At 46.1% G+C, this 17,861-nt stretch overlaps 1 protein-coding gene across 1 annotated transcript in view; it reads left to right on the top strand.

The window, feature by feature from the left end:
* The first annotated feature begins 9,639 nt into the window (after positions 1–9,639).
* Positions 9,640–17,861, top strand: part of ZC4H2 (zinc finger C4H2-type containing) — a 9,802-nt gene continuing 1,580 nt past the window's right edge. The window contains exons 1-4 of the mRNA XM_044682710.1: positions 9,640–9,724; positions 14,142–14,313; positions 16,014–16,186; positions 17,137–17,299. Of these exons, the coding sequence (XP_044538645.1) occupies positions 9,672–9,724; positions 14,142–14,313; positions 16,014–16,186; positions 17,137–17,299 (561 nt within the window). The 5' untranslated portion in view covers positions 9,640–9,671. The remainder of the gene's footprint in view (positions 9,725–14,141; positions 14,314–16,013; positions 16,187–17,136; positions 17,300–17,861) is intronic.

Raw genomic sequence — 17,861 nt, 5'->3', positions numbered from 1 at the left:
CCCCCTTCCCCTCCCTAGTTTCTTAGCAACACAGAGAACAATGTTGTCCCAGCCAGAGCTCACTTTATGCCTGCCCCCCTCTCGAATCTATAAGCTCACCTAAGAAACCATGTTTCAGATGCCTGTCACCCCCAGCTCTGGCACAGCCTGGGTTAACTAGCAGGTGCTGATGGGAACCTCAATGGATCAAGACATATTTGCTAACTGTGTCACCTTTACACAAGTCATTGGGGCAGCACTGGGCTGGCCGCTGATGATGAAAAGCGGGGATGCCAAGGACTGTTCTCTTTCCCCTCTCTCTGACCAGCGGCACCCTGTTTTGTACGAGGGCAGGAGATCTTTGTTCTCACAGATACGACGCCCCAAACGAGGAGACAAGACGGACGGACGCATAATGGATACTTGGACACTTTCCTTCGGAGAGAACTTCAATCCTTAATTTTTAAGTACCCTAATCATAGCTGGGCCAATCTTTCTTGTTCATAGATCTGAGCATGTCACCTCTTTTGAACAAATTTTGGAACACTTACCTTCTGTCTTAGTGTCAATTCTAAGATGGAAGGGCAGCAAAAGCTAGGCAATTGGGGTTAAGTGACTTGCCCAGGGTCACACAGCCAGGAGAGGTCTGAGGCCACATTTTACATCAGCCCTTTTCTTAAAAATACTCAGTGAGGGGGCAGCTGGGTAGCTCAGTGGATTGAGAGTCAGGCCTAGAGACGGGAGGTCCTGGGTTCAAATCTGGCCTCAGACACTTCCCAGCTGGGTGACCCTGGGCAAGTCACTTGACCCCCATGGCCCACCCTTACCACTCTTCTGCCTTGGAGCCAATACACAGAAGTTAAGGGTTTAAAAAAATACTCAGTGACTCCCTATCACCAGTAGGGATAAAACAGATAAATAAAGCAGTTTGGAAGACCTCATTGTGTATGAAGTGCTGATGATACAAATACAAGCAAAAAGAAAAGTCCCTAACCTCAACAAACATTCTTTTTTATTTAAACCCTTACCTTCTGTCTTTGAATCGATGTGAAGTATTGGTTCCAAGGCAGAAATGAGGCAAGGGCCAGGCAAATGGGCTTAAGAAGTATCTGAGGTCAGATTTGAACCCGGGACCTTCCCAACTCCAGACCTGGCTCTATCCAAGGAGCCACCTAGCTGCTCCAAGGAGCTTATGTTCTCATAGGGGTGATAACACCTGAAGGGATGCTGCAAAGCTGGGGGAGGGGAAAGAAGGCCATGGCAAGGTTGTCGGTAGGGAGATGGAAGCATCTGGAGAGTGAAGAGTAGAGCCAGGAGTGCCATGAGCATAGCTTGGGAGACTCCTGAAGCAATCAGAAGAGACAGCTGTGGGGCAAAGGCATGACTGGCAGAGAGTGAGTAGAGCCAGGGGTGACTCGGTGACCTGAGGCCATTCGTGCCTGGCATTCAAGAAGGCCCTCCATTCTTCTGCCGTCACTGGTCCTTGGCAGCTTCGGCCTGGATTACTTGCCGGGGCACGTTCTAGATGACAGGCCACACGGATGATCCTCTGGCCAGCCCCACCAGCACCCCCAACGTGAGTGTGGTTCTCCGCTGCCAGCCCGCCCTCTCACTGAAAGTCTACATCTCATGTAGCACGCTCCCTTGGCTACTTCTCCAGCCTGAGCTGGACTCGGGGTCCCCAGATAGCAACTGACTACTCCTTGGAATTCCATCAACAAATAACTCTGAGGGACCCGGCATTCTCAGGCGAGTTTAGCTAAGGCTCCTGAAAGATGCCCCCCACTCCCAAGTCAATTTGTTCAGGCACATAGAGTTGGATTCAATATGGCGTAGTTGCTCACTTCTAACAAATTGGGGGAAGGTGGGGTAAGCTAGGTGGCCCAGTGAATAGAGATCCAGGTCTGGGGATGGGACGTCCTCGGTTCTAATCTGGCCTCGGAAAAAAACAAAGACAGAGGACAGAGTTTCCATGTATAAGGTATCTCTGCATGTGCCCAAAGGGATTAACTTGCATTCAGGGCCCTAGAAATTCTCTTCTCCCTTTATGGACTCACTCATCCTGGGTTTCCCCTTTGCTGGGCTCTGCGCAATAGTACCCAGCTAAACTACATAGCCAGTGCTTCAGTCCCTAAAATTCCTGCTCTCCTTGGGGGTACGGTTTTTCAATTATCAGCTAGAAACATTCCCTCTGTTGTTTGCCACTACCTCTTGCCCCCAGTTGGCTTATGATGGGACTTCCCATGGTTCACCTGGGCATCCCGGTCTCAGAACTCATTCACCTAACACCAGGAAAGAATAAACACGCAGGAAATCGATGTAATGCTTTCAAGGACACATGGAGGGATTGGATTAGAGAAGGGAGGCTGCCCTGCCTCACATCTTGCAGTTCACCTCACTTCTGCCTGACTCTCTGCCAGGGAGAAAAAGAAGCAAAAAGGCAAAGAGATGGGCTTCATCCCTTTTGTATGTAAATTCAGTTCTGGATCAAGACCTCTTGAGTCATCATCAGTCCTTCTGGCTCCTCAGCCAATTAGTAGATTTTTTTTTGTCATCACAAAGTACCAGACACTTAGTCATGAATGGCTGAAAACAGGCTCCCCAAGGTTCCCTGAGTTACATTAAAACCAAGCAGGGAATATCTTTACGTGCTCTGTAGAACCCACTAGGAAAGAAAAATCTGGTCAGACAGGAAGCCTGGGCCCTCATTGGCCAGCCCTCCAATTCCACATGGAGAATTCCTCCTCCAACAGCTATCTCCTTAACTGGGCACTCACAGGTTGTAGTTTGGGTCCCCAGGATACAGACGAGAGGGATGACTTAGGGTGTAAAGAGTTCTCTGTGGAGCTATGCCCCTAAAAGCATAAGCCCCTACAGATGAGCTTACTTTTGACAGTCAACTAGTAGACACTATTAACTTCAAAGTAAAGGCATTTACTATGACAGCATAGTAGGAACAGATGGCTATAAAACATTATCCCTATAAATTTGAGGCTAATTCTTTTACATCTACACACAACAGACCCTTCATAAATGCTGACTGAGTGATTGATTGGGAGGAATGGGCACAGAGTACACAGATAGTGAGGCACACACATAAAGAACATGTGACCAAGGCAACTCATATCTCTGGTATTACAAGTCCCTGTTGTGCTTTTACTTTTTATATTATCCTCATGCTACTTGCTCTCTCACCCAACCAGAATCTTTCCTGCTGAAGCTCACTGGATCTACTTCTCTCTGAAGCTCTACTCTCAACTGCCAGGGCTAGTTCTTTCCTGAATCCATGGTCGGTACTCTTCTCTGCTGCTAGAGGTCATGCTCCTTGATAATACTTCCTACCTTCCACTCTCTGTGGCTACTTCTAGAAAGACTTTCTTGTTGGTTGTTGTTTTTTGTTGTTGTTGTTGTTCTGGGCCTTTTTCCTGCCTACTCATCCACATGGGAGTATATGAGAGGCTTATGGTTTAAAAACCAGGGTCTCCTGGGCCTCAGAGCTGTTTGCAAGTACTTGAATGTAATAACCATTACCTGACTTATAATTTAACCTTCAGATATTAATATTGAGATACATGTGGAATACTCACCAAAACTGAGGTCTCTCACAGAGGGAAGGAAGCTGAGAAGTGGAGACGACAACTGGATCAACATTTCATTTAGATTGTGCGTCTGAGCAACCAGTGTCCAGAAGTCATTCCCAAAGGAAGTATTGCAGAACCATTGCTCTATATGTGTCCTTTTCTGTGCATTAAAACCAGTTTTGATTCCCTCTTTTCTCATTGCCAACTGTATGTCTGACCTCCTTTATCCCCACCACCACCTTCATCCCCATTAAAAGTGGGGCTGAGAGAGGGGAACCTTGTAACATATAAACATAAGTAAAAGAATTTACACAGTGGTCATGTCAAAAAACATGTCTCTTTCTTCCCTTTGTGCTTATCACCTCTCTGTTAAGAGATGGACAACATGCTTCATCATAGCTCCTCGGGAAACAGAGCTGGTCATTCATTATATTAATTGGTGTTGGTAAAATATTGCAAAGTTTCTCCTTCCCAAATATTGGTGTTCTTGAATAAATTATCCTCCTGATTCTCCTCACCTCAATTGATACTATCTAGCAACCTCTGAAATCATCTCTTTCATTATTTATTTCTATTCAAGAACATTCCATTCTATTCACACACCACAGTTTATTCAGTAATTCCCCTGTTGCTGAAGGGGCTGTGTAGGGCACTCCCTTAGATTCTAGTTCCTTTCATTTCTTCTTCTACCCCTCCTTTTAGTCTCTTCTTGGGGATCAGGAAGTTAATTTTGCTTGGGACTACTCTTTCCTTGATATGATCCTTCCTTTTAACATGTTACACCCTACCCCTGTTTATTTTTCTGTTGAGTTTAATGTCTTTCTCGTGTGTGTGTGTGTGTGTGTGTGTGTGTGTGTGTCTGTGTGTTGAACCCTCTCCTTTGTTGGTTTCAGATAAGAGTAATGATCATCTGATGCTGGCTCGCCTGACTTCTTCCTCCATGTTTATTACTCTTCTCACACTTCTGGATTATGAGGAATAGCAAATTCCATTCCCTTCTTCTGCTTTTCCTTATTAATGGATTTGTCTTTTGCTCTCTTCCCTCTTGTCCCTCTATAACCCCCCAGAACAGAACTAGTTACTCCCTCCAGGACCTCTTTTTCTTAACTCTCTCAGTATCCTTTAAAGACATTAATTTTGAAGAGACACTTGTTTTTTCTCCCTCTCTCCACCAACACTACCCCTCCATTAGAACATTAGTGCTACATCATCATACAGCTCCTTCCAGTTGTTCCAACACATATTCCCTAAATTCCTTTGATCTCGTGTGTGTGTGTGTGTGTGTGTGTGTGTGTGTGTGTGTGTGTGTGTGTGTGAACTTCAGAATTCCTCTTCAGCTCAAGCCTTTTCGGAATAAATACTTGAAAAGCCTCTATTTCATTTAAAGTCTATTTTCCTCCTGAAAGATTATACTTTGCGTTGCACAGTAAGTTATTCTTAGTTGAAAGCTCATCTCTTTTGCCTTTTGGAATATTATATTAACAGATTCCTCTCATTTAGAAGCTCCTGTGTCTTCTGTGATCTTGACTGTGGTTTCCTGCTACTTGAACTGATTCTTTCTGGATGCTTGAAGTATTTTCATCTTTCATATGGAAGCTCTGGATTTTGGCTGTGACATTGCTTTTATAGTTTCAGAAAGTGATAAAGGGATTTTAAAAATCTGTTTTAATTTTGTCCTTTGGTTCTAAAAGATTTTATGATTTCTTGAAATATAACATCCAGCCTTCTTTTTAAAAATGGTTTTCAGGGAGTCAAATGGTTTTTCGGTTTTTTAAACCCTTACCTTCTGTCTTAGAATCAATACCAATTATTGGTTTCAAAGCAGAAGATCAGTAAGGGCTAGGTAATCGGTGTTAAAGTGACTTGCCCAGGGACACCCAGGTAGGAAGTGTCTGAGGCCAGATTTGAACACAGATCCTTCCAACTCTAGGCCTTGCTCTCTATCTACTGAGCCACCTAGCTACTCCAAATCAAATGATTCTTAAATTCTCTTTCCTCAACCATTTTGTCCAAGTCAGTTGTTTATAAATATCTACATATCTCTTATCTGTAACATAATAGATATATTAGACACCTTTCATTTTCTTCTATTTTTTCAATATTTTGACTTTGTTCTAATATTTCTTGCTATCTTGTATAGTCATTGATTTGTTTGGTCTATTGGATTTTCTAGAAAGTCTGTTACTTGCATAATGTTAATCATTTTTTTTCTTCTAATCTATTTTCCCTCTAATTATAGTTATCCCCTCCATATGGAGAGGGTTGAGACTGTAGTACCTTCTTGATCTGGAAAATTCATGTAAAATTTCTTGGCCCTCCCTTCAGACCAGAGAAGTCTAAATTTTTTCTTTTCTTTTTTTTAATGGGGTGTTTATAGTGCCTTATTGTAAATTTTAGGTTAAGTATGCATTTCTGAGCTTCTAAACTTTTTGTGTCATTTGCTGGCCTTCATGTGTCATCTGTAGCTTCTGTAAAACTCCCCTAAAATCTCCATTTAATTTCTTATGCCTTCTTGTGATACATCAAAACTTTGACAGGGAAAGTCATAATATGAAAGGCATACCTATATTTTTTCCAGAATTTTATTTCATTTTTGGTCTCCTGCTTCATTCCTTCTAGGTATTAATATAGATCTTGTGGGAAATCTACTTTTTCTTTAAGTCTCTCTTTACATTTATGTGGTTACTTTCCCATTTGGGGATATCTCTAGATCTTGAATAATTTTTAATACTCATTGGCGTCTTCTTTAGTTTACTCATTTCTCCAGCGTTACTTCTTAAATAGGAGTTTGTACCAGGGCCAGGCTCTGCTCCTTACGGTACTTTTGGATGGGTTGGTAAGCCTTATTTGATCTCAGCCTGGGTCCCCACCAAAAGTGAGGGGCTCTCTCCATCCTTGAAATTCAGAGCACTGGATGTTCAGGGCCCTCTATTGTGTCTCAGGACAAAATATGGGGGAATTTTAGAGCATGGGTTGCCCAGTCTTGCTTTGCCAATCCTGGCACTTCCAAGGTCCCTGCCCTGGGGGTTTTGTGAAACTTCTGGTGCTTAATTGGGTTAGGTCTTGACTCCTCCTGACACAGAGCCTGCCTTCTAGCTGGTCACACAGGAAGCTGTGGGCTTGTTTGCCTGAGTTGATGATGGTTTTGCTGGTGGTTCCCTTCCTTGCTGCCCTTGGACTTCTGGGAGGTTCTTTATGAAGTTCTGGGACAGAAGAAATCACTCACTGGGCATCTCATTGAATTTCTTGACCATTGTGAATTTCAGGTTTTTGTCAGAGCCGTGAGCTCACCATGTGGGAGCTGGGAAGTCTGTTTCTACAGGCAAGTCAGTCATCTCAATAGCTGACAATCTGTGTTCTGAGGACTTTTCCAGCGCTGACACTTTCTTTTCTATGGTTCTGGACGCTCTAAATTCCCTCCCATTGCTAGCATTCTCTGTTTTTTGGAGGGGGGGTTGAGTGGGGTGATTATTTTTAGAGAAATTTTTCATTTTGAAAATTTCGAATTTAGCAAACACCAAATTAAATGAGCATTTCCATATACATTGTAGAACAGATGGAAAGGATTGTACGTGAAACTGTGAATATCCATTATGTTCAGCTTGCTTTTCTTTTGAAGTATTTAATACATTTAACAAGTAACTTTCAAAGCTGTCCTGCTTGTCGGTGATTCCTTCTGGCCTTCCTATTTCTCTTCTTATTTGGAGAGTGAGGGGAACCCCAGCAGCAGCACCCCTCTCCTTCCCATTCCACCAATTGAAAATTAAAAAAAAAAAAAGAAATACAAACTCTTCGTAACAAATGTGCATAGGCAAGTAAGATAAATTCCCACATAGATTACGTACAAAAATATATGCTTCATTTTGCATCTTGAATCCATTACTTCTCTATGAGGAGGAAGATGGCATACCTCAGAAGTCCTCTGGAGTCGTGGTTGACCAAAAGTTCTTGTTTTTTCAAAGTTGTTTTTCTTTTCATTGTTGTTATTATTGCATAAATTATTCTCCTGGTCTGCTGATTTCATTTTGACTCAGTTCTTTCTCAGGTGTCTCTAAAACTACACCATACATCATTTCTTGTAGCACGATAGTATTCTCTTACTTCCATATACTACAATTTGTGCAGCCATTCTCTGGTTGCTGAGTAAACCCTTGATCTCCAGTTCTTGGCTGCTACAAGAAGAGCTGCTATGAATATTTCTCCATTGGTCCATATGGATCCTTTTCCATTTTCTTTGATCTTTCAGGAGATATATGCTAATAGCAGCATAGCTGTGACCTTTGAGACATAGTTCTAAGTTACTTTCTTGAATGGACCAACTCACAGAATCATGCTTTAATGTGCCTGCCTGTGTCCCTGCAGCCCCCCATCCACCATTTGCCATTTTCTTTTTTCTAACTCGTCGAGCTGATGCTTTAATGTACATTTCTCTAATTATTTATGATTTGGGTGCATTTTTCTTGCATGTTTGATCATTTACCAATTGGGGAATGGCTCACCCTTTTTAAACAATTTTCCCAACTTTTTTCAGTTACACGAAGGAACAATTTTTGACAATTGTTTTTTGACATTTTAAAATTCAGATTTTTATCCCTCTTCCCCCTCCCTGCCTCCACAAGGCAATGACTGGTCCAACATAGGTTAAATCCCTACTTTCAGATAATGCATATTTTCCATATTGCTCATCTCATGGTAGAAGACGCATATCACACATACAATAAAGATCTCATGAAGGAAATATAGTGGGAGATGGCACGCTCTGGTCTGCACTCAGATTCCAACAGTTCCTTCTTTGGTTGTGGAGAGCATTTTCATCATTTGAATCAGTCATTTAGGAATCTTGGCGATGAGACCTTTATCAGAGAAACTTGCCCCAAAGATCCCACCCCCACTCCAGTTAACTGTTTCCCTTAAATTTTATTTATTCATTTATTTATTTGTTTATTCATTCATTTACTTACTTACTTACTTATTTACTTATTCATTCATTCATTTGTTTGTTTGTTTATTTTTAAGCCCTTAACTTCTGTGTGTTGTCTCCAAGGCGGAAGAGTGGTAAGGGTGGGCAATGGGGGTCAAGTGACTCGCCCAGGGTCACACATCTGGGAAGTCTCCAGGCCTGATTCTCAATCCACTGAGCTACCCAGCTGCCCCCTGTTTCCCTTAAATTTAACTGCATCGTGAATGCCAAGGTCCTCTTCACCTCTGACTTTCTGTGCTCTAGGTTCTATGTTCTGTTGAGAGCAATGCTATGTTCTAAAGTCCCTCTCAGAGGAAAAGGAGGGATATGTACACAAAGATTTAGACTTATCCAGGGTCACACAGCTAAAATGTGTCTGAGGTCACATTGAAACCCAGGACTACCCATCTCCAGGCCTGGCTCTCTATCCACTGAGCCACCCAGCTGCCCCATTCCAGGGAGTCTTTTCGAAGGTCAATGCACCTGTTCCCTTGGGGATCAAAGTTGGATATGGTCCTGAAAGTCAGAAAAAAAGATGCCCTCCTTTCTTGAGTGCAAGGCCTCCCAGCTGGGGCCGTTGGGCAGCCTATCTGTGGGCCTCTTTGGCTGCCCAGTTTGTCGGGCGGCTCCCAGTTGGCCTCTAGCCTCCCCCAGGGACAGGCACCGTGCCTCTGTTCAGAAACACCACATCCCATTCACCCCTACCACCCAGCTGCGGGGTGGCAGGGCTGGGAGCTGGTGACTTAGTCCCTCCGTCCCCCCTCCCCCCCGCCTATATGGGCAGGGGGTGAGGGTGGCAGTGGTGGGGGGACGCTTTTCTTTTTCCGCACGAGCGAGAAAAGAAAATCCTCATTCCCTTGGACTCCTCACAACCTTTGACATAATTAACTGTGACAAATTGATTTCAAGTGCGGTGGCAGGAAGAGGAACGGGAAGGCCGCGCGCTGTCCTCTGGGAGTTGTAGTCCGCGCGCGGGCGAGTGGCATGGCCAGCTGCAGGCAAGAGACTACAAGTCCCAGGCGCCCCCGCGGCCGCCATCGCACAGTCTCCGAGCCCCCTGCCCGGAGGAGGGGGCTACATTGTGTCTATTGTAGCTTTTGGCCGCCTCTTCGGGGGACCTTCTCGGGACGGTGAAATCGGGCCTGAAAAGCATGGCTGATGAGCAGGAAATCATGTGCAAGCTGGAGAGCATCAAAGAGATCAGGTGAGCAGCGAGGGCATTGGGGGACCCCCGCCCCAGCACCTTCGACTGCAAGTGCCCCCTCCCGCCCCCGCCCCTGCCCCAAGAGAAAGGAGGTGGGAGATTGAGAGGTGGGAGGGGAGGATGCCCAGGGATGGCTGGGCTTGCACACATCTGGCCAGCTGTGGTCCTCTGGAGCATCTGGCGGGGCAGGGCTGGTCCCTTGAAGATGCTCTGGGCCACTCGAACCTCTTCCCGCCCCTCTGGTCCCAGGAGAGAGGCAGCCTACCCCACAGACCCCTGCCCTGGCCGGCCCTAGGAGAGCATGGAAATCCCCGGAAGGCCAGTAGTGTTCTCCACACTGAGCGGGTGTAGTGGATAGAATCAAGAGCCCCAAGTTCAAATCTTGCCGGTGCCATGAACTCCCCCGCCCCAAGTGATCTTGACCGAGTCATTTCCCTCCTCTGAACTGCAGTTCCTTCGTCTCTAAGAGGTTTGAAGCGGACCAGAGGATCTCAAAGGCCCCTTCTACCTTTCATCTCCCACAGCCTGCATTTCTGGAGGCGATAATGTGGATGGAGATTAATGCTAGCTAGTACCTCCCCTCCCTCCCTGGCCTCCACTGCTTTCCATATCTAGCCTCTTTGGACCTAGCTGAATCTCCTCTAGTAGAGGAGGCTGGCCAGGGGCTGTCTTTGGGGGTCTTGCTTCGAGTCCCTCCCCTAAACTTAATATTCTGAAAGCGGGATTGTCAAGGGGAAGGGGGGGGCAGTCCTTAGCTTGGAGCCAGAGGACCCGGTTCTGAATCCCTGCTCTGGTACAGCCGTTCAGCAAACATTTGTTAAGCTCCCACACTGTGCTAGGCACCGGGCATGTGGGTACAAGGACCGACAAAACCCTCAAATGAGCCCATGAACTTCCTGCCTTCGAAGAGTTTATGGACTGTCTGCAAAGGTCAGATAGCACAGTAGCAGCAGCCCCAACTTTGAACCAGAAGGATGAGAGTTCAAGTTCTGCTGGGGTGGTAGAAAGGGAGGTGCTAGTGCAGCTGGCATGATCGCCATAACCCTCATCTAGAAGGTGACTCTGGAGCTCTAAAGAGACTGAAGTGAGGGAAGGCATTCTAAGCATGGTGTGTGTGGGGTGGGGTGGGGAGGTGTCAGCCTGGACAAAGGCATGGAGATTGGAGATGGAGGATTTTGTATGAGAAATGGCAAGAAGTCCAGTATGGATGAAGCACAGAATATATGAAAGAGAGTCATGGATGATGTAGCTGGACAAGATGACCTGCCTCTCTGGGCCTTCTTTTCTTTTCTTGTTTTAACCCTTCTCTTCCATCTTAGCATCAATACTGTGTATGGGTTCCAAGGCAGAAGAATGTTAAGGGCTAGGCAATGGGGGTCAAGTGACTTGCCCAGGGTCACACAGCTAGGAAGTGGCTCAGGCCAGATTGGAACCCAGGACCTCCTCTCTCTAGGCCTGGCTCTCCATCCACTGAGCCACCTAGCTGCCCTGTAGTGATTCTTTCTATTGCTAACCAACTAGGTTAGATGACTTTCCTTTCCTTTCCTTTCCTTTCCTTTCCTTTCCTTTCCTTTCCTTTCCTTTCCTTCTCTTCCATCTTAGCATCAATATTGTGTATGGGTTCCAAGGCAGAAGAATGAAGGGCTAGGCAATGGGGGTCAAGTGACTTGCCCAGGGTCACCCAGCTGGGAAGTGGCTGAGGCCAGATTGGAACCCAGGATCTCCCCTCTCTAGGCCTGGCTCTCAATCCACTGAGCTACCCAGCTGCCCCCAGTTAGATGACTTTTCTGACCAACCTGGCTAATTACTTTGCTTTTGAAATGGAAACAAAACCCAGAAAAGTGAAAAACAGCTTTTTGATACTTGGTGGAGTAGCCAATGGGTCCCGCTTGATTTCCCCTAAAATCATAGGACACAACCTGGCTCAGCCTCAGTTTCATCATGTGTAAACCCACAAATCCTTGATTTCCTTCATGTGGGAAACTTTCTCACCCACTGGAGATAAAACCCTGGCCAAGACTTAGGCAGGAAGTACTTGGGAGTTCCCTGAGGCCCTTAGAGGTCAAGTGACTTGCCCAGGGTCACATAGCTAGTGATAATAATGGTGGCGAGAGGAAGAATTAGCAGTTGTATAGTGCTTTAGGGTTGTTCAGATGTATCATTTGATCCTTATAACAATTCAGTGAGACGAGTGCTATTCTCTCCATTTTACAGATGGGGAAACTGAGTCTTAGAGAGGTTAACTGATTTGCTCAGTGATTGTTCCACAGAGTTAGGACCCAAAAGAATCTTCACAGACTAGAATTTGGGGCTGAATCTAATAAGATGAAATTTAGTAGGGAATCATCAGTCTTGTTCAGTTGCTCAGACATGTCTGACTCTTTGTGACTCCCCACACCCACCCCGGACTGTAGCTATACTTGGGGATTTCTTGGCCAGGATGCTGGACTGGTTTGCTATTTCCTTTTCCAGTGGATTCTTTTGTCAGGTAATCAGAGGTGAAGTGACTTGCCCAGGGTCACACAGCTAGGAAGTATCTGAGACCAGATTTGAAGTCAAGTCCTCTTGACTCCAGACCCAGTGAGCCACCTCACTGTATCCTAGGCATACAAAGGTTAAGTGACTTACCTAAGGTCACATAACTAGGAAGTATCTAAGGCCAGATTTGAACTCGGGTCTTTCTGACTCCAGGCCTAGCACTCTATCACTCCAGTGCCACCTAGTTGCCTCTTAGGGATCAATCTAAAGTCTTGCACTTCAGGTACCAATTCTATACGATATCAAATCTTGACGTATAAAATATTAATTTTACAATAGAATATAGGCATCTACGTATAGATACATATAAATATCAATCCTCTACAGCTCTGTGCACATTTAGAAAATATTCATTATGCAATATGGAGACGCATAAAATATTAATTGTATGTTTGTGGTGATATACCTCTCTATAGAATATTCATTGTATAATATACACACATCTAAGTATAGATCATACAAAATATTACACACACCTCTATGTATATATGCCTAGCTATAAAATATTAATTTTCTCATATGATCTCTACACACGCAACTAAATATATAAACATATACAAATACTAATTCTGTCATATCTACATCTCTATATACTCGACATTAAGTATTTACTATATCTATTAATATCGATGTATATAGGGCAGCTGGGTAGCTCAGTGGATGGAGAGCCAGGCCTAGAGATGGGAGGTCCTGGGTTCAAATCTGGCCTCAGACACTTCCCAGCTGGGTGACCCTGGCCAAGTCACTTGACCCCCATTGCCTACCCTTCCCGCTCTTCTGCCTTGGAGCCAATACACAGTATGACTCCAAGATAGAAGGTGAGGGCTTAAAAACAAATAAATAAATGATATTATTCAGGGGCAGCTGGGTAGCTCAGTGGATTGAGAGTCAAGCCTAGAGACGGGAGGTCCCGGGTTCAAATCCAGCCTCAGACACTTCCCAGCTGGGAGACCCTGGGCGAGTCACTTGACCCCCATGGCCTACCCTTACCACTCTTCCACCAAGGAGCCGATACACAGAAGTTAAGGGTTTAAAAAAATATCGATGTATATAGACATAGACAAATGTTACGTATATGTATACACACACAGTGATACAGGGAGGAACATTAATGAACAACGAGAGGAAACGAGCCGACCAGGCAACAAGCAGATATTAGGGTCCTAGAGTATGCCAGGCATCTGGCTTAGTGCTAGGATACCCCCCTGCAGGAGAGATACATCTTCTGTCTAATTCTGCCCACAGGGAAAAGCTAGATGAGGTCCCAGAACCCCAGAAAGGCTCGGGGTATCAGAACGACGAGCCATGGGTGGGGAGAATTCCCAGAGATGCTTAGTTCAGCATCCTGCAAGGAAAGCTAGTTCCTAAGGGTCCCAGCCATACAGAAGGTCAATAGGCTGCCTCACTAGGAAGGGAGCTTCCTGTCACCGGGGTCAGCCAAGTGGAGGCTGGAGAATGGCTTGTTGAGGAGGTTTTGGTTGGACTAGATATTCCAATTCTGAGTTTCTGTGATCACGTAATCCTATCTTTGTACAAAGGACGGAACTAAGATAATGTGCCTCAGTTTTCTTTCCTTATCTAGAAATAATATTTTCTTTATCATCTTCAAGTACCATAACAACACGAGTTTTTACGCACAGAGAAATGACTTCCCTGAGATCATAAAGCTACTAAGTTATGGAAACATGGAGGGAAGGGGAAGGGAGCCAGCATTTACGAAGCACCTACTGTGTTCCAGGCATTGTGCTGGCTCCAAATCTAGCTCCATTTAGCTCCACTCTACCTCCTGCCCATGATTACCCCTGGAGGGCCTTTCTAAGTCTCTGATTCTTGACCCAACACTGGGCTTTCGGCCTGTCCCCACATTCTGCTACTGCAGGAACAAGACCATGCAGATGGAGAAGATCAAGGCCCGGCTGAAGGCAGAGTTTGAAGCCCTAGAGTCGGAGGAACGGCATCTGAAGGAGTATAAGCAAGAGATGGATCTCTTGCTACAGGAAAAGATGGCCCACGTGGAGGAACTTCGTCTGATCCATGCTGACATTAACGTGGTGTGTGGTGGGCAGATAGCATAGGGCAGACTAGCAGTGGGCTCTCTTTAGGGTCACTGGACCTCAGCATTTGGTTCCCTTGCTTGCCAGCCGGAGGGGTTTTGCTTGGCCAGAATGATTTGACCAGAAAGTGCTTCAGGGACTTTAAGAATGGGAATGACATAGCCAGAGATTAGTTCATGTGAACTACTGGACACCTTTGAAAACATTTTTATTGCTACCCTTCATTTTTACATCACCTTCATTTCCAAATATGACCTTCCCTTTGCTGGAGATCCATCCCTTATTACAAAGAATAAAAAAAAAGAGAGGGGGGGAAAAAGCAGTTTGGCCAAAACAACTAGCGCATCAGTTGGGCCTGATGTTCTATGCAGTATTTTACCCATAACCCGTCACCTCTGCAAAGAAGGGAAAGAGGATTTTTTTTTCTTAGCTCTTCTCCATCGCCAAGCTTCTTGGCTATTAGAACTCTATAGCAGCACTCAGTTTGTTCTTTCTTTCATTCTTTCCATCTTTCATTGTTGCAGACCCATATATTGGTTTTGTGATTTTACTAATTTTTCTCTGCATCAGTTCATATAAGTCTTCTAATGCTTCTCTGCATTCTTCATATCCATCATTTCTTATAGCACAGTAATAGCCTGTGGGATTCCTTTCCCACAATTTGTTTAGACATTCTCCAATTGTTTTCAGTTCTTTGCCACTACAGAGGGCTGTTTTAAGTGTATATAAGTCCTTTCTTTTTGTCATTGGTCTCCTTGGGGCAGGAGTTGGCAACCTTTTTGGCCATGAGAGCCCTAAACGCCACATTTTTTAAAATGTAATTTCGTGAGAGCCGTACAGCGCTCACAGTGCGGCTCCTGTAACAGCGCCTGAAAAAAAATGGACTTCATGGCTTCTGCGGAAAGAGCCATACGTTGCCGACCCCTGGGTCAAAGGGTATAGACATTTAAACCACTTTATTTGCATAAGTCTAAATCTCTTTCTAGAATATTTGGATAAGCTTACAACTTAGCTTTCCATAACCCCTCCACTATTGACTGTTCTATCTTTTGTCATTTTGGCCAATTAACTAGGTGTGGGGTGAAACCTCAGAGTTGTTTTAATTTCCATTTCTTTTATTCCAAAGGATTCCTGAGGGTCTTTATCCCACAAGGTCAATATGAGTCACCAGCTAACTCAATCTTAGGATGGAATTGGAGTCAGAGGACTTGGGTTCAAATTCTGATTTTGCTACTTATTATCAAGGCGACCTTGAACACATCACTTTCCACCTCTGGGTCCTGGGATCCTCATTGAAAAATGAGGAGCATTGGTCTGGAAAACCTCGAAGGTCCCTTCTAGCTCTAGGAATTGCTCATGGTACAGAATTGACCCTATTCATGTTCTCCCCCTTGTATCTTCATGTTGCTCATACAGTCAGATTCTGGCTTTTCTTCCCCCTATTCGTCCCCCCTTTTGAAATACATCCTTCCTTCACGGCCTAGCTTGAGTTGGCCAAGGTACCTTCTCTGTTTCATGGTCGCTACTCTTTTTGAGCTGTGGGCCTGGGGATTGTCTCAGGGCTTACTTTGACAGGTGGGAAAGCTGACAGCATGGGGAGGGCTGGCAGCACTTAGTGGGAGGGATGCTGAGAGTGGAAGCTAAGGGTCTTGCTGGTCAGCTGCTCTCCTTTCCCTGTCCCTGTCCCCCTGGGCCAGATGGAGAACACCATCAAACAGTCAGAGAATGACCTCAACAAGTTGCTGGAGTCTACACGGCGGCTACACGATGAATATAAGCCCTTAAAGGAACATGTGGATGCTCTCCGCATGACCCTGGGCCTGCAGAGGCTTCCAGACCTGTGTGAAGAAGAGGAGAAACTATCCCTGGAGTAAGTCCCCCTAGCCTAGATCCTTCCTGCTCCATGGCCGAGCCCTTTAACAGAGAACTTGGGAGGTGGGGTACAGAAGGCCAAGCTTCCTGGGGGATGAGGACCTCCCCTTTCTAAGGTCTCACTGTCAGGAAGGCTAGTCATACCTGGGACTCTTTCAGAGGCTGTGTTCCTGGGGCATCGGTGGGTGGGTGGGAGGCCTGCCACCATGCTGACCCTTTCCTGGGGTCAGGACACAAGGTGGGTGGGGGGAGTAGCAATAGCCTAAGGCAGTGATGGCAAACCTTTTAGAGATGGAGTTCAGGGCCCCATCCCTCAGACTGAGTGTCATTCTGGACCCCCCCCCCAAGAGACCAAATGCCATGCCATGCCCCTTCCCTCACCTCACACAGGGGAGGGAGGAATCACTCCCATTGGGCTGCTGGATGGAAGGGCAGGTGAAGTGAGGAATGTCCTCAGCAAGTGTAGAGAGCAGGAGGGGAGTGGACTGAATGCTCTGCTCCCCTCCAGCTCTGTCACCTGTGAGTCACTCCCCTTACTCGATGTGTGCTCCCATTGGGCTGCTGGCCGGAGGGGTGGGAGATGGGAAAAATGTCCTCAGGCACAATGGGGAGGGAGCAGCTCTGCCTGTGCCCCTCTGCTTTTCTAGTAATGAACTGGGTTGGGAGGGGAACTGCATGCCTACAGAGAGTGCTCTGCATGCCATCTCTCGCACCTGTGCCATAAGTTTGCCATCACTGGCCTGAGGTTTGGTTGCTGCCCAGTAGCCTAGTGGTTAGGTTAAAGGTCAAGATGGTTCCTCTTGACTGGAGAAATGGTTCAGTCTAGCCCTAGCTTCTGAGTTTCAAGAAGGTTGTGCCCTTAGGGCAAAAGGCAAAAGTCAAGATGGTCCTTCCTGACCATGGAACAGACCAGCCAATTTCTCCCCTCCCCCATCCCACCCCTCCAAGTTACTTCGAGAAGCAGAAGGCGGAGTGGCAGACTGAGCCTCAGGAGCCACCCATCCCTGAGTCCCTTGCTGCTGCTGCTGCTGCAGCCCAACAGCTACAAGTGGCTAGGAAACAAGACACCCGGCAGACGGCCACATTCAGACAACAGCCCCCACCCATGAAGGTGAGATCCGTGGGGGGTAGGCTGGGGGAAGTCCAGATGGCCTCATGGTATGGATTCAGGTATGGACTTCAGAAGACAATAGCATATAAAAGTGGGTGACCCGGGGGGCAGCTGGGTAGCTCAGTGGATTGAGAGCCAGCCCTAGAAACGGGAGGTCCTAGGTTCAAATCTGGCCTCAGACACTTCCCAGCTGTGTGACCCTGGGCAAGTCACTTGACCCCCATTGCCTACCCTTACCACTCTTCTGCCTTGGAGCCAATACACAGTATTGACTCCAAGACGGAAGGTAAGAATTAAAAAAAAAAAAAGTGGGTGACCCATTAGAAAACAGAATGTCAGGGCTGGGAGGAGCTTAGAACAGGGAGTGTCAGGGCTGGGAGGGGCCTTAGAACAGGGAGTGTCAGGGGTGGGAGGGGCCTCAGAACAGGGAGTGTCAGGGCTGGGAGGGGCCTCAGAACAGGGAGTGTCAGAGCTGGGAGGGGCCTCAGAACAGGGAATGTCAGAGCTGGGAGGGGCCTCAGAACAGGGCATGTCAGGGGTGGGAGGGGCCTCAGAACAGGGA

The sequence above is a fragment of the Gracilinanus agilis genome, chromosome X (assembly GCF_016433145.1).
Source record: "Gracilinanus agilis isolate LMUSP501 chromosome X, AgileGrace, whole genome shotgun sequence".
NCBI lineage: Eukaryota > Metazoa > Chordata > Mammalia > Didelphimorphia > Didelphidae > Gracilinanus > Gracilinanus agilis.
Note: the sequence above shows the minus strand (reverse complement) of the source record. Positions and strands in the feature narration are given on the sequence as shown.